Source organism: Carcharhinus amblyrhynchos, chromosome 4 (assembly GCF_965287045.1).
Source record: "Carcharhinus amblyrhynchos chromosome 4, sCarAmb.v2.hapA, whole genome shotgun sequence".
Taxonomy (NCBI): Eukaryota; Metazoa; Chordata; class Chondrichthyes; order Carcharhiniformes; family Carcharhinidae; genus Carcharhinus; species Carcharhinus amblyrhynchos.
In genome coordinates this window covers 39313564-39336640 of record NC_137327.1, presented here as the reverse complement: position 1 = coordinate 39336640, position 23077 = coordinate 39313564, and the positions used below count along the sequence as shown (strand labels likewise).

Genomic DNA, 23077 nt, shown 5'->3' with positions numbered 1-23077 from the left:
TGATGGTGAACTGCTGCTTTGAATTGTTATGATCCTTGTGAAGTAGGTACAACCCATAGTACTACTGGGGAGGGATTTTCAGGACTTGTGACGATAAAGGAAGGCTAATAGATTTCCAAGTTGAAAGAGGGAATGATTGGGAGGGGATTGTGCAGGTAGTGATGTTCTTGACTGAGGCTATGGATTTGGAGGATGCTGTTGAAGACACCTTAATGAGATGCCACATTTGTGAATAGTAGCTGCAATGTGTACAGTGTACTTCTGGCACCACTGATAGTGGAAAGTGGGTAGTACTTCAGGTGTCAATTAAGCAAGCAGCTTTGTAGCCGTTAATCTGAGCTTCTTGAGTGTCCATGTCATCCAGGCATGTGGAGTGTGTTCCATCATATTCTTAAACTTGTACATTGCAGATAGTTTTTGGGAAATTAGGGGGTGAATCACTACAGAATACTCTTTTTGACATGCTTTATAGCCATTACAGTATGGGTGGCACAGTGGTTAACACTGCTTCACAGCGCAAGAGACCTGGCTTCAATTCCTGGCTTGGGTTACTGTCTGTGTGGAGTCTGCATGTTCTCCCCATGTCTGTGTAGGTTTCTTCCAGGTGCACTGTACCAGAACAGGCATTGGAGTGTGGTGATTAGGGGATTTTTCACAGTGACTCCATTGCAGTGTTAGTGTAAGCCTACTTGTGATTACTAATAAATAAACTTTCAAACTTGGATGGTTGACTTAAGTTTCTGGCCAATGATGATCCCCAGAATGATAATGGAAGAGGATTCAGTGAATATAATGTGTTTGAATATGAAGAGGAATTGGTGAGATGCTCTCTTGCTGGAGATGGTCATTGGCCAGCACTTATGGCACAAATATTACTAGTTTCATATCAGCCGAAGCTTGAATGTTACTGGTGTCTAACTGTATTTTCGTAGAATCCGTAGTATCCCAGCAGTGCAGAAGCCATTCAGCCCATCAAGTTTGCACTGACCCCAATCCTATTTTTGCAAACCTACATATTTACCCTGCTAATCCCCTGACACCAGGGTCAATTTAACACGGCCAATCCACTGAACCCACACATCTTTGAGTGTGGGAGGAAACCAGAGCACTTGGATGAAACCCACGCAGACATGGGGAGAATGTGCAAACTCCACGTGAGGCTGGAATTTCCTGACGTTGTGAGGCAGCAGTGCCAATCACTGCACCGTGTCTGGAGTAGAGTTAAATAAACACTGCAATCAAAAGCACACATCTCCACATCTGACCTTATGATCTGAGACAGATGACTACGTTGGGATATATTTGGAGTGCTGAGCTTCTACTTGAGGGGACTATCCCTTAGCCAATATAGAGATGTGATGGCATGTCAGCTGGTGCATCCTAAATCTTTCTATCTGATAAATGTTTTCACGCATTAGAAAAGCTGATGAATGCTGTTATTACAATAAAACACTGCAATCTAGGGTGATATGATTTTAAATAACAAAGGTTAATAATAATAAAGGTAATAATGAAATAGGAACAGAAACAAAGAGTGAGTTTGGAGGACAGAGCAGGAGGAAAGAAATCTGGTGAAGTCAAGTGGGATGTTCTATCCTGGAAATGAGGTAGAAGAAAGGCAGAGAGATCTTGGGTGTTGACTACTCTGCTGCTTGTTGGCTGTATAATGGCTGGGGAGCATCAGGTCACGTCATCTGCATGCTAGGTTTTTTGTAACAGTGAGAAAGTGATTAGTGGCTGTTTCCTTCTATTCTTTTGTGTTGTCATGAAACTTCAGAGCAAATAATGATTTTTAAATCCTGGCTGGGAAGCTGACTTTTTAAAGATCAACTGAAAAGTGTGGCTTTAACATGCAGTCGAAGATGGTTACACAGTTTACATCCCTGTACCCCCCACCCCCCCACATTCCAACCCATTGAGAAGAAGACTCCATGTCAGCAAAAACCCATCAAAAACAATGACTTTGGGGGAATCTGAATAAACCATATATCCTGTCTCCATTAGCACAGCATTGGGAGCACTCAATTAGATGGAAATGTACCATCAAATCTAATCCATTTGGATCCTGGCTCGGAGGACTATTCTCAGACTTTGTTAATCAAGTTACAATTGGAATACAATAGCTGGAATTTTACCACCATTCCCACCCCAGAATCGGGGTGGCCGTGGCTCACAAAATGGCATTCTCTGTTGACAGGATCTTGCGAGCCTTAGGTGGGTGAGGTGGTAAAATGGGCATCACTGACTAGATCAGCATTTATTGCCCATCCCTAATTGCCCTTGAGGGTGATAGTGAAACACCATCTTGAACTGCTGCAGGCCATATGGTGAAGATACACCCACAATGCTGTTTGGAAGGATGTTACAAAATTTTGATTCTGACAGTGAAGGAATGGCAATTTATAATCCCAAGATGGGATGATGTATGGCTTGGGGGGAAGTTGCAGGCGATGATATTAAAGTTCATCTCCTGCCCTTAGTCCTTCCAGGTGGTAAAGGTCATGGATTTGGAAGGTACTGTAGGAGGAGCATGGGTGAGTTGCTGCAGTGCAACTAATATAATACGCATTACTGGCACTGCATCAATAGCTAAGAAGCTGAAGGACGAACACCTGGGTGGGGTTCCTCCTTCCTCTCATCTCCTCCAGTCCAACTTGGAAGCTTTCCAGCTGTTTGCTCATCGTAACTACTGAGGTGCTGCAGATAAAGACTTCTCAAAGGAACCATACCCTAGCCCTCCTAGCTCCAGAAGAACTGACCAATCATCTGTCTACATTTTTAAATCTCCTGATTTGGGGGAAAAGCAGCTGGGCCACTGAATTCAGCATGAGGATGGCCAACCTGCATAAACTGTATATGCCTTTTATTTCTCGGGACTCTTGATCAATCAATTAATCCTTTCTCGTTCTGTAATCTGTGTCAGAGTGTAGTTTATTATTTTACCTAGGCTGGATTAAAAATAAACAAGAGGACAATAAAAAATTATCCTCTCAAATCAAGAAACTCTGTACCTTTTATGATTGTGTAACATTTGAACATGCTCTGAAATGGCAAGTATGTCTTTTTGAAACAAACTTGTTACAGTCAAACGAGGAGTGAGAAATGAAGGGAGCCATTCAAACCCCACCCCCTCACCTGATTGTAACAATGTATAGAATTAAGTGCAGCAGTTCACTCCTAAGAGTTCAAAATGGACAAAACTTCTTTGGAGTCAGCAGGTCTTTTCAAAAATAAATCTTGCGTTGCTTGCTTTTGCATCCAGCTTCTGTTTCTAAGTATCTGAAGTATCTAATTAGGTTGCCAGATGATTATCACATTGCTTGGCTGACCATGCAAAGAATATTGCCAGCTGTTAGAAGATGTCAAAACATTTGCTTCCTCAGTAACCTTATGAAGCTGATAGTATACTCCCAGAGAGGGGCCTTTCTCCCAGCAATACTGTAATTCTGCCAAAAGCTGTCTAGGCATAATGCCTTTCTGTTTTTATTTCACAATTCCCTTTTAATGTTATATCTGTGCACTTGTATTGGTTTCACTCTTTCATTTGTAAAGCTACGTATTTTTAGCAAATGTTACAAAATAGGCATGCTATGCTAGTGATACAATGCAATAGTTTTCAGATTGTATGCATCTGTTTTCTAGATTAATGTACTAAAAAGTCTGACAACACCAGGTTTTAGTCCAACCGATTTATTTGATAGTAAACTCACAAGCTTTCGGGTTAGTCCCTTCGTCAGGTGAAGGGGCTAACCTGAAAGCTTGAGTTTACTATCAAATAAATCGGTTGGACTAAAACCTGGTGTTGTCAGACTTTTTACTGTTTACCCCAGTCTAACGCCGGCATGTCCACATCATGACTTCTAGATTAATTGACAGTATTTCAGAGTTTTATTATGTTCTGGGTTCAAGTCCCATAATAGACTATGGAGCACACAATCTAGGTGATATTTCACTGCAGTGTTGAGGTGATTCAGCATTGTTAGTGATGCCTTAATTTGAATGAGGTAGTTAAAGTCCCATTTTAAGCTTTTAGTTGGGAGAGAAAGTACTCCCTTCGGTGGGAGAGCTCTGAAGGGAACGTAATCTTAAAATTAGAATTAGGCATTTCAGAAATGGTAGGAAGCAGTGCATCGTAGTGTGGTGGGGGAAATCTGAAACACTTTCTCAAAAAGAATGAGATTAATTGAAAGAGTTGAAATTGTTGTGAGGCATTTTAACAGTTTCAGAGCCACGGTGAGTCACAGTTGAGATGCAGATTATCCATTATCTCATTGCAAAGCAGAATAGGCTTGTCATGAATGTCCTGCTCCAATTCTGTATACTTTAAGCAAAAGTTGAAATACCATGGCATTATTTTGAGATGAGTTAGTAAGGATGATTTGGCACTCAACTAATGTAACGGATTATATGATCAGTATTGCCGTTGCTCTAAACTGTTTTTGCTGTTTGCTACAATACTATTCAAAAACACTTAATTGATTATAAAAAGCATTGATAGTTGTGAAAGACTCAGTATAAATGCAAATTCAGTAGATTTGTTCCTGCAGTTAGTATCAGGCCATATGTGATATTCTCATTGCTTAATTGGTAATACAACAACAATTGTAATGTTAATGCATTTGCAAGCTACCAGAAAGTTGTATATTCTGAATATTTAATTCCACCTCGTACTTGTATATATTGTGGATTTAGCAAATACTAGAAAATCACCTTTTCGTTAATATAAATCTTAAGCTTTTTAAAAAAAAATTGGTTGGAATACCAAGGAAACTGGTTTGCTCTTACGAGGGAGAATTTTAAGCCTGATTGATGATGCCTTATTCTGTTGACTGACTTTAATTTGAGACTTCTATTGCAAAGTTCTTAATATTTTCCTACTTGGCTAACACAACCCTCTGGGAGAACTTGTTGGGATGGCTGGGATTGTGGATGGGATGGTGCTGGGGTGTGCTGTGGGATTAGGAGGAAATTTTAAGATTGGTATAGGTGTATCTTTTGAAGTTGCCCCACTGCCAGGGGAGAAAAATATTAAGGAAGTTATTAAGGTGTTCCTAATTTGGATAAAGTCTCTTGAACGTTGGTAATACAACAATCGTAATGTTAATGCATTTGCAAGCTACCAGAAAGTTGCATATTCTGAATATTTAATTCCACCTCATACTTGTGTATTGTGGATTTAGCAAATACTAGAAAATCACCTTTTCGTTAATATAAATCTTAAGCTTTTTAAAAAAATTGGAATCTGAGGGACAAGAGTTCTCTTCACTGCAGGAAGATAAGCATTCAGCTCTTCATTCAAGTGCACTTTGAGAGCAGTGCCTCTTTTCAAATTCCTACTTTGGTATCTAGATTTGAAACCAGAGGCATGTGGAAGTGCTTCATTCATAATTATAGCCTGAAACTCTTAATTTCTAAAGCTTTGGCTCCTAAGTTAATACAAAAATTCTCTTCCAGAATATAAAGTGGACTAGAGAAGTTCAAGCAGGTGTACGGTTGACTACAAGTAATGAACCCTTTCTGGAGTATGTCTACAAGTTCTAGTCGAAAGGTAATAGAAAAGCATTTTTCACAAATGTATTCATAAGAATGAAAAATTGTCTAAGAGCTGCCTTTGTTTTGGAGGAGAGCAGAAAATGCACAAAGCCTGGTCTAGTATTTGAAAATATGAATAAATATTTCTGTCTTGTGCAAATTTTTCTGTATGTGAAAAGCTTAATTAGGATTTATACATGTTACCAGATACTAAAATGACTGAATTTTTATGTGAGATGCTTTTTGAATTGCTGACAGTACCCTCTGAGCTTTTGGATGATAGTCTGTGGGATCCATATAACAAATCTCCCTTGGGACTGCACACTTATCCTAACTGGATTAGTGATCTGGCTAAAAATCCATCACCATAAATGTCCTGCATATTTTTGGCCTGTTTTGAAGTTACCACCTGTGTTATCCTTGGCTCTGTTGCGATGAGCTCGTGAGAGGGTTGATGGAGATATTTCATCCATTCCCATCTCCAGGAATATGCTCGTGTCCTGCTTTGTTTGTCCAACCTTTAGAGCTGCTAATTTCCTTTAATTTTTTAAATACAATGCACCTGTAGCATTTTAAAGTAATGCCTGAGAGTTTAAAATCCACCTTCCTATGGTAACAACCATGTGTTTTACAGAAATCTGACAGTGAAGAAAGAGGTTTGTCTGGGGAACAGAAGGCCAGCCCTCCACGCTCTTCGGCAGCCAAGAAACAGTTGCCCTCTATACCAAAAAATGCTATTCCTGTGACTAAACCCATTTCTCCTGTCACGTCTACGCAGTCAACTAATGGAACACATGCATCATATGGTCCCTTCTATTTAGAATATTCTCTCCTTGCTGAATTGTAAGTAGCGGCTCTTGTTATCGTCAATGTGGTTCCAATGTGCAGATTATGTATTGTGTGCTTTGTTCAGTTTCATAAACTTTTAATTTGCCCTCCTGCTGAGATTCACAAGTGAGGTAGCAGAAATTCAGTTGAGAATGGTTGTTTATGGCAAGTTTGGTCTTGTGGTCTATTTGGGCAGTGTTCTAAATTTCACCTGGATCTTTAGCGTAGGCCTGATGCCTCACCTTGAAGGCAAACCTGAACATACATTAGAATAGCCTATTTTAACCTGTCGGAGTTGGACGTTTATTAACCTCGCAGTTTGGGTGTTCATTTGATCTTGTTGACAAGTGGAAATAATTCTGTGCCTGAAACGTTTGCATCTGCGTGATTTTCTGTTTTGTAGCACCTTGGTTGTAAAGCAGAAATTGCCTGGAGTCTATGTACAACCTTCATATGGGTCTGCGTTAAGTAAGTCCCACCATTTATGTAATCCAAGACTAGTTTTGATTTTCATCCATTTTCTGATTTGCAAATTATTTTGGAAACTAATCATTTTATATGTCTCTTTTCAGTGTGGTTTGGGGTGATCTTTATAAGACATGGCTTGTATCAGGATGGTGTATTTAAATTTACTATTTATATCCCTGACAACTACCCAGATGGAGACTGTCCTGTAAGTTATATTCTTTCATCACTTATTTCCTTTTAGAATGTATAAATTTTGCACATTACATCTTCATGTTTATTGATTTATGGTAAACATAATGAAATAAACTAAGCTACGGAGAAATTTGCAGTAGATGGTACCAATGCTGTGTATATTTTTAAAATGGTTTTATTTGAAAAGTACAAAGTGACACTTTGATCATCATCTTCTCCAATCAACTGATTATATTGCTCTTCTTTACTCCCCAGAATCAGCTAAAGTAAGGAACAAAACAACTTGTCTGAGTTTAGTAAGCAAGACTGCAGTTAAGAAAAAAATTATTTCTTCCTCCACTCATTCAAATGACTACATTTGTTTCTCTCTTTCTATTTTTCCCCCTCCCCCACTCCCTTTGGGGTGCTGTGAATGTGTTCTCCATCCTGCAGTGCTGCTTTATGCATTAGGAAGAACTATCTTGACCACTGGTGGCAGGTCTGTTAATCTGAGATCTGTCAGCGGTTACTCCGGTTGTGATTGTAATCTAGCTATGTTGATCTACACATTTAAACCTGAAGATCAGTTGTACTTTAGTTTTCCACCAGTCAGGGGCTTAATTTCCAATTTGGGGCCTACTTCTAAAATGGTTTGTATAGTACTGGGAGGCAGAGAAAAGTTGGTAAGTGAAATACTTTTAAATATTTTTCAAACAAAAACTAAGAAATGAAGATTATGCAAGGGACCAGTTGTGTTGTTTCAAATTTAGGTAATGCTACTGATTCCTGTGATTTCTTCCAAATGAAGTTAAGAGTTGTATGTATGAGAAAGGTGATGCCTCAGTGTTATTATCGCTGGACTATTATTCCAGAAACTCGGCTAATGTTCTGGGGACCTGAGTTCAAAGCCTGCTGTGGCAGATGATAGAATTTGAATTCAATTTTTTAAAAAAAATCTGGAATTAACAATCTATTGATGACCATGCAACAAATGTCAGAAAAACCCATCTGGTTCACTAATATCCTTTGGGAAAGAAAATCTATTGTCTTTACCTGGCCTGGCCTACATGTGACTCCAAAGCCACAGCAATGTGGTTGACTTTCAACTGCCCTCCAAGGGCAACTAGGGATGGGCAATAAATGCTGGCCAGCGAGCAACGTCCATGTCCCAAGAATGAATTAAATGAAGTATGCATGTTTGCAGAGTTTAGTCAACTGGCATCTGAAATGTGCTTGGGATATCCAATCAAGATGGATGTCCCATCATATCCAATGTTTGGGATATCCAATCAGAGTGCCTGATCTTAGAACAATTCATTTTATTGGATTATTTGAGAACTTTTCAACTTTGAGTATCATATTGGATGCAGTATATGGAGCTTATTGCAAAGCCACATGCATGATGTGACAGTCGATTCTGGAGGTTGTTCTGTACTTAGGTTTTGGTACTTATTCAAATATTGATCCAATTCCAGGGCTGAACAATTGTAGTAGAGGTATATCACATGTCATCTCAAGTTATATATGTGTTGCAATTGATCTCTGCAAAGTGGAAAATTGTAGTATCTGCAGAATCATTCATTAACGTGATTCTTGACTGGATTTAAAGCTTTTTGGCATTCTTTAGGAAAAAAAATGTATTTCAGGTCAGGAATTTTAATGCTCTTGCCAGACTTTGCCGTGTTCAAAAGCTTGATCTTTGATGGAATCTTTCAATGCTGTACATATAATGTGAAAGCTACTGTAACTTTGTGCTGAATCCAGTCTGACACCTGAGGCACAGAATCCAAGCAATGAAACCCTGTATCTTTTTTTTTGCTTCCCCACCAGGAGGTCATATGATACTGTTTCAGATTTGCATTGGCTGCTGTATATTCAACATACATAATCCCTGAAGAAGTCACCTACTTCTTCTGAAACTCTGCGAACCTTGAACTAACTGCTGAGATCAGCCATTAAAGCAAGGTTGTTCTAACCCCAGTATCTAATCTCAGCAGATTCCAATCTTCGATCCATAGTTGCAATGTGAAATTTGCCCCTTGGGAGGGAGGAAGGTTCCATAAGAAGTGCAACATTAGCTTCAGAAGAGTTTTTTAAAAATTCCAATGTTTCATCTTTTATATTTTGTATTGTTTTAGCGCTTGATGTTTGACATGCCAGTCTTCCATCCACTCGTAGATCCAACTACAGGAGAATTGGATGTAAAAAGAGCATTTGCAAAATGGAGGTTAGTACATCAGTTTGAGTTTCTGACCACATAACCATATCATCTCTAAGATCGTCTATTTCCATCCCTAGTATTGCTCAACTCTGTTTCTACAACTCTCACCTGTGTGTTTTATTACCTTTGGACTTGACTATTCCAATGCATTCCTTGCTGGTCCCTGCTCCTTATCTCTATAATCTCCTCCAGCAACCCACCAAGATATCTGCTGGTCTAACTTTTGCACGACCAGGACTTTAATTGTTGCGTGATTGGTGACTGTGCCTTCAGCTGTGGAGTTCCTGCTGTAAACCCTTCTGTCTCTTTACCTTTTTCCTGCTTTAGGTGCTTGTTAAAATATACTTTTCTGATCAAGCTTTGGGCATCTACCCTAATATTACCTCCTGTAGCCCCGTGTTTGATTTTGCTTTATAATGCTGTTGTGAAGTACCTTGGAACTTTTCTATATTAATTTAAAGATTCACTTGTAGTGCTGATGGATCTATTTTAAAAAGGTCTCAAAGGGGATTGTTATGGCTCTTCATAAACAATCTTGTCTAAGGTTTAACAAAATGGTTTCTTTAAATTTCTGATGCTAAACCAAGGTGTCAAAAGACCAGTTTCACTCAAACGCATCTTCATTTATATTGATGCCAATGCTCACCGCCCCTCCCCCCCCCCAAAACAAGACAGAAACTAGGTTGCACACACAGTCCACAACAATATGTGTAAATATCTGAAGAAATCTGCCCCATTCCACACACTACTTCATGATAGATTCTGTAGAAGAGGCAAATATAAATTATTCAATGCTAGCTTGCAATGATGCATGTTCTTCCCATAGGCGGAATCATAATCACATCTGGCAGGTACTGATGTATGCTCGTCGAGTATTCTACAAGATCGATACAGTTAATCCCTTGAACCCTGAAGCTGCAGTACTGTGAGTAAAAATAAAAGTGCTTTTATAAAAAAACCTAGTTCTAAGGTCTTGCTTCCAAAATGGTGCTCTCGTTAACTGACTTGTTGGTTTAGTCCCACCTTCATGACTACCATTAGGAATAACTGAAATGAGTAGCTTGAAATAATGAACTTTGTTAATTTTTTTCCTCTGTACTGTTTGCTGAACTATAGTTTTCAAAAATTTGTTTACAGTAAACTTACAAAAATATTGCAACAATTTTCAGTAAGTAAATATTATCTAGTAAACTTGAGTATGAGTGGGATGAGCAAGCTGGTCATTGCTATTCATAGGGCTACATGAGATATACTGAGCAGATGCAGGCTAGTCAGCCTAACCAGGATGCTTTCATCCAGTTACCAAGTTTTAAAAACAAAATGAGATTTTTCAGCAATTTTTTTATTTCAGATATGAGAATCTGCAATATTTTTCTTTATAGAAAAAAAATTGACCAATGAATGGGATATTGATGTACCTCATCTTTTTTTTCTGAAAAACACTTTTTTTTTACTAAGAATAGCCAGATTTGGCCAACTGTTGAATTGAAACGATGCTTTAGAATATGGTGACATCTTGCCGTAACTGTAATGCAACTATCAATTTTCACTGCACTTCAAGACAATTGCAACTTCACCTGAGAATCAGGGGTTGGTATTTTCACAAACAATCTTTTTGCCTTTCTCTGTAAGCAATACAAGAAGAACTATTATAGGAAATCTGGAAAGTCTCTGTTTGATGAATAAATTATAACTTTTAAGGCAAACACCACAACTTTTTAAGCATTGACTTTCAATTTTTCAAGATTTGTTTGATAGAAGCCACCTTGTTTGTCAAACTGAATTTATAAATTCTTTTTCAGATATGAAAAAGATATCCACTTATTCAAAAGCAAAGTAATTGATAGTGTGAAACTATGCAACAGTCATCTCTTTGATCAACCTAAAATGGATGACCCTTATGCAATTAGGTAAGCTGCACTGAGCTTTTTTAAAACCGACTTACCTGGGATAACTTTGCAATAAGATGGTGTTTATTGTGTCTGTTTAACCTGCTTTTTGATGTGTTTAATGCTTCATGTAACTTCTGGCTTCGTATTCATGAATATCGTGATCATTTGTGTCATTCTGCAAGAACACATTGATTTTACTTAGTCAAACAAAAGGTTTTGATAAAACTTCTTGAAATTCAAGATTAGGGTTTTGAGTTTTTTTTTCCAGATATGAATAATTTTCAATCATTAGATAGAACCTGATAAAGCTAGACACTTGGGTCAGCACTTCACTTACTAGTGTAAAAATTGCTGTTAAGCATGACCTTTAACTTATTTGATTTATTATTGTCACACATACTGGAATACAGTGAAAAGTATTGCTTCTTGTTTACTATGCAGACAAAACATATCTTTCTCAGAGTACATGGGAAGAAGGAAAGACAAGGAGCAGAATACAGTATTGCAGTTACAGATGGGTGAAGAGAAAGATCAGCTTAATATAACATTAGTTTAAGGGAGTTAGAGTTAAATTTTAAAAGCATGAAATGAGAGTAAAAGATGGAATTAGAGGGTGTGTTGAGGACAGCTCGCAAGAAGTTGCCTTGCTCCGACTCCCTTTTTTTAAAAAGAATCAGTTTTTATTGGCTTATTTCTAAGGAAAGATTTTAATCAGACATTTGCTTTTCTTCAGGCAAGCAGCAGAAGAACTGCAATTTGGGAATTACACTTTTCCCATATTAAACAGGTGCACACAACCAGTTGTCCCAGTCATTACTATTTAATAACCCAAATGTATAAGTGTCTGGTGAGGGTCAGAGCCACTTGGCTCCAGACTTTAACCCAGAGACACAGAGCTAAATTCCAGTAATGATCTGAAAATAAGTTCTTGATGTCAAGACAGTCTTTGACCAAGTGTGGCGCCAAGGACCCAAACAAAATTGAAACCAGTGGGAAATATGGGGAAAGGTTGAAGAAGCTGGGCTTGTAAAAATTCACGTTTAGAAAAGTAAGAGGCAACTTTATTGAAACGTTATTGATGGGTCTTGATGGGGTGGACAGGGAGAAGTTGTTTTCTCCTGGGGGAGATTCTAGTTCCATATCTTCTCCCAAAGGTGAGGGACTCTAAAACTAGAGGGCATAGGTTTAAGGTGAGAGATAAAAAAGGATCCAGAGGGGCAATTTTTTCACACACAAAGGGTGCTGAGTGCCTGGAACAAGCTTCCAGTGATAGTAGTAGAGGTGGGTACAATCTTGTCTTTTAAAAATTGTTTAGACAGTTAAAAGAGTAATCCATTGAAGACAAATGAGGACATATTGAGAGCTGTTGATCTTTGATTCTCTTCCTGAAAAGGTGATAGAAGCAGAGTCTTGGTATATTTTTAAGGCTGAGCTTGACACATACTTCAAAAACAAGGGAGTGAAGGGCAATTGGAGATCAATGGGATCATGGAGCCTAGATTCCAGTCTGATCAGCCGTGAATGGTGGAGCAGGATCCAAGGGTCGAGTGTCCAACCGCTGCTCCTAATTCGTATCTTATGACACGTAGCAAGATCTGGAAAGCATTCAGACCTGGACTGACAGATGGCAAGTAACATTTGTGCCATGTAGGTGCCAAGCAATGACCATTTTCATTGAGAGAACCTGACCATCTCCCTTTGAAGTTCAGTGCCTTGGCAAAAGGCAGATCATCTTACAGATGGTACACATTGTTACCACTGTGCCTATGGTAGAGGGAGTGAATATTTAAGGTGGTAAGCCAATCAGCTGGCCAGCTAAGTTCTTGATGTTGCTGGAGGTTCACTTGTCCAGGCAAGTGTTGAGTATTTCAATCACTATTCTGACTTGTGCCTTCTTGATGGTGGAAAGGTTTTGGGGAGTCAGAAGAAGCATTATATGCTGCAGAATTCCCAGCTTCTTAACTTGCTTTTTTAAGCCGTGGTGTTCATTTGGCTGGTCCAGGCATTGTTGAAAAATCTACCTTCAACAACCTTTTGCTGGGGTGTCAATATTGACCTGGAATTTGTCTGGACCAGCCCAACGAACACCACGGCTTAAAAAAGCAAGTTAAGAGGCTGGGAATTCTGCAGCATGTAATGCTTCTGATTCCCCAAAACCTTTCCGCCGTCAAGAAGGCACAAGTCAGAATAGTGATTGGAATACTCAACACTTGCCTAGACAAATGAACCTCCAGCAACATCAAGAACTTAGCTGTCCAGCTGATTGGCTTACCACCTTAAATATTCACTCCCTCTACCATAGGCACAGTTGTAGCAATGTGTACCATCTGAAAGATGATCTGCCTTTTGCCAAGGCTCTTTCACCAGAACTTTACACGTCTATGACCGCTACCACTTAGCAGGATATGGGCAGCTAGTACATGGAAACACTGTTGCCAGCAAGGGCAACAAATGGATCATGGGAATGTGAATGCCTGCAAATGCTGCTCAGTCACACAACATGCTGATTAGGAAACAAATCACCATTCTTTCACCACCGCTGTATTAAAATCCTGGAACGTCTTTCCTAAAGGCTCGAAGGGCTAGATGGCCTACTCCTGCTCCTATTTCTTATGTTCTTATGTTCTTAAAAGCACGTGTGTGTGTTTGTGTGTACCAATACAATTGCAGCGGTTCAGGAAGGTGCTCACCACCACCTTAAGGACAATTAGGATGAGTAATAAATTCTGGGTTTGCCAATGAACAACTTATTTATTTGGTATCTTTAACATAATGAGTGTACCAAGGATTTCATGGCACTCTAGACCAAAGAATGACACTAAACCGGATTGGTGGCATGGTGGTTAGCACTGTTGCTGCTTCCCAGTGTCAAGGACCCAGGTTCAATTCTGGCCTTGGGTGACTGTGGAGTTTGCATATTCTCCCAGTGACTGTATGGTTTCTCCAGTTGCTCTGGTTTCTCCTCTCAGTCCAGAGATGTGCAGGTTCGATGGATTGTCCATGCTAAATGCTCCTTAATGTCCAAAGATGTGCAGCTGGGTTAGGATCAATTCATGAGGTTACAGGGATAGGGCAGTGGTATGGGCCTAGGTAGAATCATTTTTTTCTTTTTGAGGGCTGGCAGATTCAATAGGTTAAATGGTCTCCTTTATGGACTGTAGGGATTCGATGGATTCTTCTATGGACAAAATGCTTAGCCAGAGTAATAGGTTTTAAGGAGTGTCTTGAAGGAAGAAAGAAAGGAAGTAGAGAGGTAGAAAGCAGCTCAGGGAATAGCGAACTGAAGGCACAGCCACCAGTGGTGGTGCAGTTAAACTTGGGTGATGCTCAAGAGGCCAGAATTAGATGAGTATAGGTATGAAAGTTAATGTTGGGGAGGAAGTTATAGTGTTAGGAAGTGTGAGAACATAGCAGGACTTGAACACAAGGATGAGAATCTAAAAATCAAGGCATTGCTTGACGGGAAGCCAATCCAAATCAGTGAGCGTAAGGGTGATAGGTGAATAGGGTTTGATGCAAGTTTAGAAGAAAAATTGGCTGCCATGCTATCTCGTCCAAATAGTTTTCCCCATTATTAAAGCTTTCACTTGATGAATGACTACTTGGAAAAGTTACTCGTGGATGTTCAGTACCTGTGGAATTTACCTGAGCAGGGAGTTAATGAATTCAAAGGAAAAAAAATCTGACTTTCATATGCATGGTGGGAAAAGTGGGCTGTAACTTGTACCTATTTTCTTACAAAGCTTTTCACCTTGGAATCCAGCAATACATGAAGAAGCCAGAGAGAAGATGTTAACTCAAAAGGTAAATTCATTTCATATCTGACGTAGGAAACAAAAGCATTTTGATCAAACTTTCATTCACCTGTTCTCATGTTTCCTTTATTGTTTTATAATGCTCCTGTGATGTGCCTTAATCATTTCACTAAACGGAACGTACTATACAAATGAAGATTGTTGACCTAATACTTTTTTTTTCTTTTCAACCCTCTATTGTTAACCCTCTCCCTACTTCAAACAACTTTAAATTTAACCCTCCCCTTTGCTTTTATCTCTTTTCATTTATTTCACTCACTTTATACATGTACCCTTCTTGTAAAATGCCTTGGGGTATTTCTGTTGCACAAAAGATGATCTAGTTGTAAAATTTGTTGTACTTAAATTTATTCATGTCATATGGCACCAGTTCTACTATCTGCATCGCTAAGTTGCTACCATCATATTTCTTCTGCATGCCGAAGTTTAATAGATCATTTTACAAATTTTCCTGTCTAGAAGAAGCCGGATGATCAAACCAAAAGCACGCACATGGCTGGCCTTTCCTGGGTAAAGCCTGGTTCAACACAACCTTTCAGCAAAGATGAAAACACCGTGCAAACTTAGTACTTCCGATCAACAGCACACCAGGCACTTTCTACCTGTGAAACACATGGACCAGGTCAATTGGAATATAACTGTTTCCTGTTGGTGCAAATGTTGAACTTTTATTTTAGCAGTGACTGTAAAAACAAAAGTTTTATATATATATAATAAAACTGCTGAAGATGGGGTTCCTTTTGTGTAGATTATGAAATTTTAAACTTGTATTCAAGTTCAACTTTTAACTGAAAGTTTGTAAAACCTGCATTTTGGATACCTCTATCTATTACCTAGGTAATCTTGGCAATACAACTATCAATTACGTTAGGGTGACGAACTGAATTGACTAGGTATGTCATCATGGTGACACTGATTTGTCATACTGTTATGATGTAGAAATGTTTTTTTCATGTTTTGGGGCTGGTGTGAGTTTAGACATTCAATAATCCATTCAAATCAAATGCATTTTACATAATGTGTGACAGTATTTAGCTGTTTTCATAAGTCATTTGGGTCTTATGTAAATATATTGGTGTATAAATTTCGTACATAGCTTGTTGGACCCTACAATTGGCACTTTTGAGGCAGAAATTGTGCAGAAAGTGACATTAGATATACATTTTGGGCAGGCTGATCCATGCTAAAGTAAGATTGGTACAGTGAGCCTCATGCTTTGTAATTTCACTGTTCTTTATATATGCCATGTATGAATGTGCAAAGTAGTCCAACTCAAAGAAGACAATGTTGTTACATAGACATTTTCATGTTCTAATTATCTTGTGCAGTAACACAGCATAATTATATACATTAAAATGCTGTTTTGTCACATTGCCAATATTGGGGCACATTTAAGGGGAAGTAGTTGCTGGCCGAGCAACTGGTATCATAATGGTTTAACCCTTAAAATAAAAGCAAGCTAAACTGTCTGTCTGTGTATATTTCAATATGTCATGGCATGTTCTTTTAAAGTCCCATGTAACCAATCCTTTTGCCTAGGCCACATTGCTTAGCGTCATAAAGATTGTTCCAGTCTTTCATGGCTGCAGTTGCATGTGCTAACCACCAGATGGTGGTGCAATGCAATTCTTGACTTTATCTTCCATTCCTATGCAACCTTTTTTTATCTTTCAGGTAGGTTAACTTTTCAAAAACATTTTTAACTTCTGGCTTTTCAATGTTTCTCTCTATCCTTAGCCCCACTCTTCAAAATCAAGCCTCTCCCTTTTCCCCTTCGTATTCCTGACCTCAACCTGCATTGTTCTTTGTTGAACACCAGCAAATCGGGCTTTCATTTTCCTGTACTCTTCAGTGCCCTGCTTCTCTCTGCCCAGCTGCCTGCCTTTTGACAACTTCCCCAAAAATCTGAGCCTGTTGCACCACTTCCACAAAAATAGTAATGTGGATCTGTCTGGAATACCCTTAATTTTTTTTGAATATGTTTATGTTCAGAAGGTTAAAGCCACTATTTAGTTGATAGACTGTCCTCTCCCTTTAACTTTTTCCCATCCATCACTGCACCCTTCTACGAACTCTAACTATACTGCCTCCTCTTCTTCACTCCTCACCTTTTCTTTACATTTAGTCTTTTGTAGCCTCCAGTGTTAGGGTCATCTTTTATTTGGGTTGCATTATCCACTGCCATCTAATTCTGCTTCACTTGGAAACTGCACGATTTTGACTCCATGTGCAATGCCTTGGTTAATTTAGGAAATGATGAATAATGTGCGATTAGCAGCTAGTCTTTCCATGACTGTTAGAGAAAAGATTCAATGAAGACCACATTCCCCAGACTACATTTAGACATCTCATAATTCAAATTAGTGTAGGTATTTGGTCCAGAGCTTGTTTTTGATATAGATATTGACTTTGCCCCCAAAAGTTACAGTAGTACTTATAATGGCTTTCACTGTACTGCATGACTTGTGTGTGTAAGCTGATTTCCACCCCCTCCCACACTTCCATCCCCAAATATACCTGCAACATTATTACATTATTTCCCTTTCTATTTTAAGCTTGCACTATGTAGTAGGATCTTTCAGAATGTCAGCAACTTTATCTTGTGTGGTTAGAGCAGTAAGATCCGATTTGTGCACCAATCCACTGTTTTCCCAAAACCCTGCTCGAGAAGCATCACAAGAAGAATGTCTCGAATATAGAAACTGCACCTGGTTAAACCAAAAGGTAAGAAACTCCAATCTCCAAGATCCTTCAAACACATCACAATTTTTTTTTCCTTCTTTAAAACTTGTGCTCTGATGTTTACAGATCATTTCCATGGAATGCTGCTTGAGTTTTGTCTTGTTTTCGGCTAAGTGAAATTTAAACTTAAAGTAAAAATTTTTATTAATCACAAGTAAGACTGACATTAATACTGCAATGAAGTTACTGTGAAATTCTCCACACTCCGGCACCTGGTCGGGTAAATGTACTTAGCCAGTCTGTCTTTAAGACTGGGAGGAAATCGAAGCACTTGGCGGAAGCCCATGCAGACATGGGGAGAACTTGGAAACTCTGTACAGTGACCCAAGCTGGGAATTGAACCCAGACCCCTGTCGCTGTGAGGCAGCACTGCTAACCACTGTGCCTAAATCAGTCTTGACAAATGTCATGAATTTTTTTGAAAGGTTTATGCAGTAAAGCAAAACATATTAGAAGCTTAGCAGGTGAGTTAGTAGTTGAAAGATTAAGACCGATTAGCATTCAGCCTCTTTAAAATCACTGACTAGAGTTAACCCCAAAATATTAATGCTTTCTGCTGATTAGCTGCTTCTGCACTTAATTTTTTTTAACTTTGCTCTTTTTTAACATCAATTGATTTCTCAGATTTAGTGAACTTTTAGTGAACTAAAATACAATTTTAGTTCCTTCAGAGTTACTACTTTAAAATATTTATTCCTTCAGGTGTTTCCTGCCTCTTGTGATTTTTAAATGTGCAATATAACTTATTCCTCTTTGTTTTATTCAACATTGTTTTCTTTTACATAATTGGAAATGTTTTATTTTGCAACTGAAAACCACGTGCTTAACACTGAAATGAGTCTGATGCACAAAGGAAGGTATTGAAATGGGAATGGCACAGGTATCTCAAATGGTTGGCAGTCATGAATTTTTACAAAAATACCAGAGTGGAAATGTAAATTTTATAAATTTTGTTTCTGGTCTACTTTTAAAAACTGTACAGACTGAAATGTATACTTATCAAAATATTGCTTGGTCTTAACAAGTTTATACTTCAATGACGTACACACTCGCTTTAGACATGAACACTGACACATACAAATATATTTTTAAAAAAGGATTTCACAACTTTTACAAAGCAATACAACACACAAATATAACAAGTAGACATTTTTAAAGAGAACCAATTCTGACTGGCATAAATTAAATACTTTCGCAGATTAAAGAATCTTAAAGCAACTTTTGTTTTTAGTCACACTTTTTTATGATGGTATCTATGTAAATGAGTGACCAATCATATTGCAATAATTCCCATATTTTTGGGTTCAATTTCATTTATCACCAATTGTATAATTAACTGAAGAGATGATGATTTCACTGACATTTTTAACCCTCCTGGTAATCTTGAAAGATGCAACACAGGATGCTATATTGTGAGCAAATGGGTTCTATATACAACTGCATCAATCCCAAAATTTAATGTCAGTCTTTGCATTACTTTAAAACTCCCCAAGTTTACAGATAATGTTGGGAAAAGAAAAACAAAACTTTCAACAAACAAAGCAAGACTTTCATTGTGTTTGAGCAAACTTGCAATATGTGTCGTTGTTTTACACTTTGCACAGATTGGTGAATCTGCATTGGAGGTCCAGACAAGATTTGCTTAACAAAATCTGATTGCTATCATTCCCACAATGAATAATTCGTGGTCGCAAATTACTAGCTCAGCCTTTTCAGGCCACAAGAAGAATAGATGACTAATGTACAGATTGCTATCCTAATGTCCATACTATATAAAATTTGCAAATTGTTGAGCTTAATACTGTCAAAGCATTGCAGATTAAGTTGTCAGCATTTTATGGAAACTAGGAAACAAATTTCTTGAGCTTCCTAGCAGTCAGATTGAAGTATTATAGGCAAAGATGTGGAAACCGGTTGCTTTGCTACAGTTAGTAAAACTAAACTCGGGCAGAAAACTGAGGCTTGTTTCAACCTTTTTAATTCTGAACCAAGTCTAAATATTAATCTGTCTTGACTGTAATGTAAACTGTGATCCAAACATTGAAAGTTTTGTATACAATTTCCTTCAGGTTTCCCTGATTTTTTCCATCCTAACTATTGTGGCAAATAGAAAATCAACGTTAATTGTTTCTCAGGTCAGAAGATCCTTGTGAAAATTATTGCTGCGCCTCTCTTGGTCTCTTAAATGTGTACAAGTGACGGACTGTAATATCTGACTGAGCAAACTGGAATACATTCCAAACATTAAATATTGTTTCATTAATTTCCCGATGAACTCACGTTGTAATTGTTCCTACCTGATGCTATTAAGGCAAAATAGCTGGATTATTGTCTGTTGAAACCTTGGTTAATGGTGTATCCACCTAAATTCTACTTTTATCTGTCAATCAGTGTTGTAATCAATAGCTGTTGTCCACTGATATTGAAGAACCTCTCATTTATAAAATACCTTTACAGCTAACTGAATCCAGTAGCTGTCTCGTTCTGATCAGAACTCACTTGCTATCAATCACTTCAGTGATCCACTGACTCCAGTTAGCATCACTGGTTTGATTACACATTGTGAATATTTATTTTCAGCCACTTGAACTGGATTTATTTTTTAATCACCTAAAATAACTTCAAAATGCATGAGCATGTTTTTATACAAAGTGAAGTTAGTGTTCTGAATCTACTGTACTGGGTGCATTTACTGGTCATACTGTAACTGCTTGTTCTGCTTTCAAAATTTCTGGAATACTTAGTGTGTGTGGTTTATTTTGCTCTCCGATCTGTATACAAAACTCTTGCGCCAACCACTCTTGTCATTCAAACACGATTTTGGTTACTGAATATTTCCATCACCTCAACTAGGGAAAATAGCAAAAACATGCACTTGCAATGACGGAGAAAGGTATGTTGTTGTGTTTAAAAGTGAGTGGACAAATGATTAACAAATTAATTATTCTGAATGTGTGACCATGTGGTCCACAAACTGCTGTTTAGAGATGACATCCACTGCAACTGGGAGCCTGGGTGAGGTATAAGGTTGTGGTTACTGTACTTAAGGAAAATTCTGTGTTCTACCCAATGTGTTCTCAGCCACTGCTATTTGATATTGCCTGTAAATGGTACTATATTGTGTATTGTCTGTTCATGGGAGTGATGATAGGCTAAGTAATCCCCACCCAAATTAAGGGACAAAGCAAACATGTCATTAACTACTCTGATAGCCGACTGGACACTCAAAACCACACTGTGAACACTGTCAGACACTGGAACAGAGTTGATGAAGCCCTGGCCAGCATGCTAACGAGAGTAATTTCACAGTAGTCACTTTGTGCCCACATCAACTACATGGCACTACTCTAATAGCAGAATGTCAAAATACTGGACATTAAAGTAGCACATTGTCCTGGAACTTTTCATATAGGACTTTGTAATTTGCATTCTGATGATGGGACAATCACTGACCATTCTCATCAGCATGGCATCATAGTGAAGAGGAATCTTTGTCTAAATTCTCTGGCTAATATATTGACTCAAAACAGGTGTTTGTGATTCTGGGCGTTGGTTTGATCCTTGAAAATACATGTGCATTAGACCTGGATGGTGACATGCAAAGTGCTACATGATTCCTTGAATCATGTAACACTGTTCACTTTCAAGCATCCTTTAAATGTCCTGTCATATGATGATTTTTTTGTTTTGGGTGAAGGTTTGGTAGGTACTTATAGAATTACAAAGAGCCACTGATCTTATTAAATATATTATTTGCACAAGTGTTCATACACCTATTTAATGATAATCAAGTTCACTCCTTGGTGTATAGCATGAGCCTGGATCTGATGTATATTTAACCCATCTGGTGAAGATGACATGATCACATTGTAGCATGTGACATTTTATTAAGCTGAAGTAATGTTTTCTGCTCTATTGAGGTCTTACTCTATTTACCTAGATGTTTTGATAAAGTGAAAAGATGCTTCATGAGGAATGTGACATCCACTTAGAGTGGTCAATATAACCAGAATATAATTCTGGGCAGCTTCTATTGACCACTTCTCTAACCTACTGCTTAACCATGTTCACTTATACTTTCACCCTTGCAGTTTGAATCTTTCACAGCTTGGTGCATCATCAGCATACTATCCATACAGATCTTAACCCTCCAAACTCATTTGAAGGACACACACACAACTGCCAGTTCTGGATATCCCATAATGTTAATTGTAACCTAGAAATGCATTTTGTGTGCAAGCTATTTGTATATATCAAACATAAGCTTGTATTTTGGAATGCTATGTATATGACTAATGAAAATTTAACACATAGCAAGTTTCTCGTCCTCTACTTCATCTCTTCAGATGTTACACAGAAAATATTTGTTATGAATGTACAATATTGGAACTTTGCTTTGAAAATAACTTGTCCTTCAAAATTGTGTATGGTTTTCAAGTACCCAGTTAAAATATTAAGATTTTGTCAACCTGAATGTTAATACTAATTAAATTTGGTATGAAGAAGTAGTGCATGCTGTTCTAAGCCTGCATTTTTTTTATTTCTTTCAGAAGAGCTTTTAAATAATAAAAAGCAATTTAAAAACATTTTCATTACGTCACAAATCCTTAACCTCAAAAAACCATCTGCTTCAACTACTGGATTTAAGAAAAAGCAAGTTGCTTGCCAAAGCAAGTGTTTGAAAGCATCTAATCCTTCCTTGTTCACTTGCAATTTTTAATTTTCTACAACATATGTTCCCTACCTGTATAGCTTTTAAAGCTTGGCAATAATCCTGTCTGCTTTCCAGCTTTTAGGATTCTTCTACAATGCATATTGGGTAAAAGTCATGAAAGTTGGTGTGAGTAGAGGACATTTGTGGCAAAGCAAACTATTTCACAGCAATTGACCAGATAGTGATGCACTACAAACAGGATCAGTGTGAACCTCTGTCATTGGCTACATCCTGCAAACGTCTATATAATGCAGTGTGGTTCTCTTGACAAACCCTCTTTGCTGGCAATTCACTGCCATCATCCAAGGACAAGCCACGCTTCTTGGTTGGAGTTTCACCAGACTTAATCATACTGTTGATGTCTCTCAGTCTCTGCAGATGGAGAAGCAAAGGAAGAACAAATGTTTTATTTTTGAGCTGCAAAAAATTGATATTTGCCTTTTTAAAGAAGCATCCTCCATTCTCAAAGGGAGCTGAATATTTCTGATTAAAGAAGGAATACTAAAGGGGATAGTTAATGAGTGCTTGGACAAGGTGTGTATTGTAAGAAACAAACATTGACAAATTTGATGGGCAAAATGATTTAGCTAAATTTCAGTAGCTACTGTAATTAAACCATTAATCCAAAGAACTTCGGATAAGTTTCAGAAATCATTGCTATTTTCTACTCCACGTTTTAAGAAAGCCACTGTGA

The 23077-nt window shown here is 38.1% G+C and overlaps 2 protein-coding genes across 4 annotated transcripts in view; one reads left to right on the top strand and one right to left on the bottom strand.

The window, feature by feature from the left end:
* Nucleotides 1-16396, top strand: part of aktip (akt interacting protein) — a 35089-nt gene extending 18693 nt beyond the window's left edge. For all 3 annotated transcript variants that reach the window (XM_080187005.1, XM_080187003.1, XM_080187004.1), the window contains exons 2-10: nt 5455-5548; nt 6167-6375; nt 6764-6828; nt 6933-7033; nt 9138-9226; nt 10047-10145; nt 11023-11130; nt 14856-14916; nt 15387-16396. In XM_080187005.1, coding sequence (XP_080043131.1) covers nt 5507-5548; nt 6167-6375; nt 6764-6828; nt 6933-7033; nt 9138-9226; nt 10047-10145; nt 11023-11130; nt 14856-14916; nt 15387-15494 — 882 coding nt within the window. In that variant the 5' untranslated portion in view covers nt 5455-5506 and the 3' untranslated portion in view covers nt 15495-16396. The remainder of the gene's footprint in view (nt 1-5454; nt 5549-6166; nt 6376-6763; nt 6829-6932; nt 7034-9137; nt 9227-10046; nt 10146-11022; nt 11131-14855; nt 14917-15386) is intronic.
* Nucleotides 16397-22311: 5915 nt separating this feature from the next.
* rbl2 (retinoblastoma-like 2 (p130)) overlaps nt 22312-23077 on the bottom strand; it is a 126141-nt gene continuing 125375 nt past the window's right edge. The window contains exon 22 of the mRNA XM_080187002.1: nt 22312-22755. Coding sequence (XP_080043128.1) covers nt 22585-22755 — 171 coding nt within the window. The 3' untranslated portion in view covers nt 22312-22584. The remainder of the gene's footprint in view (nt 22756-23077) is intronic.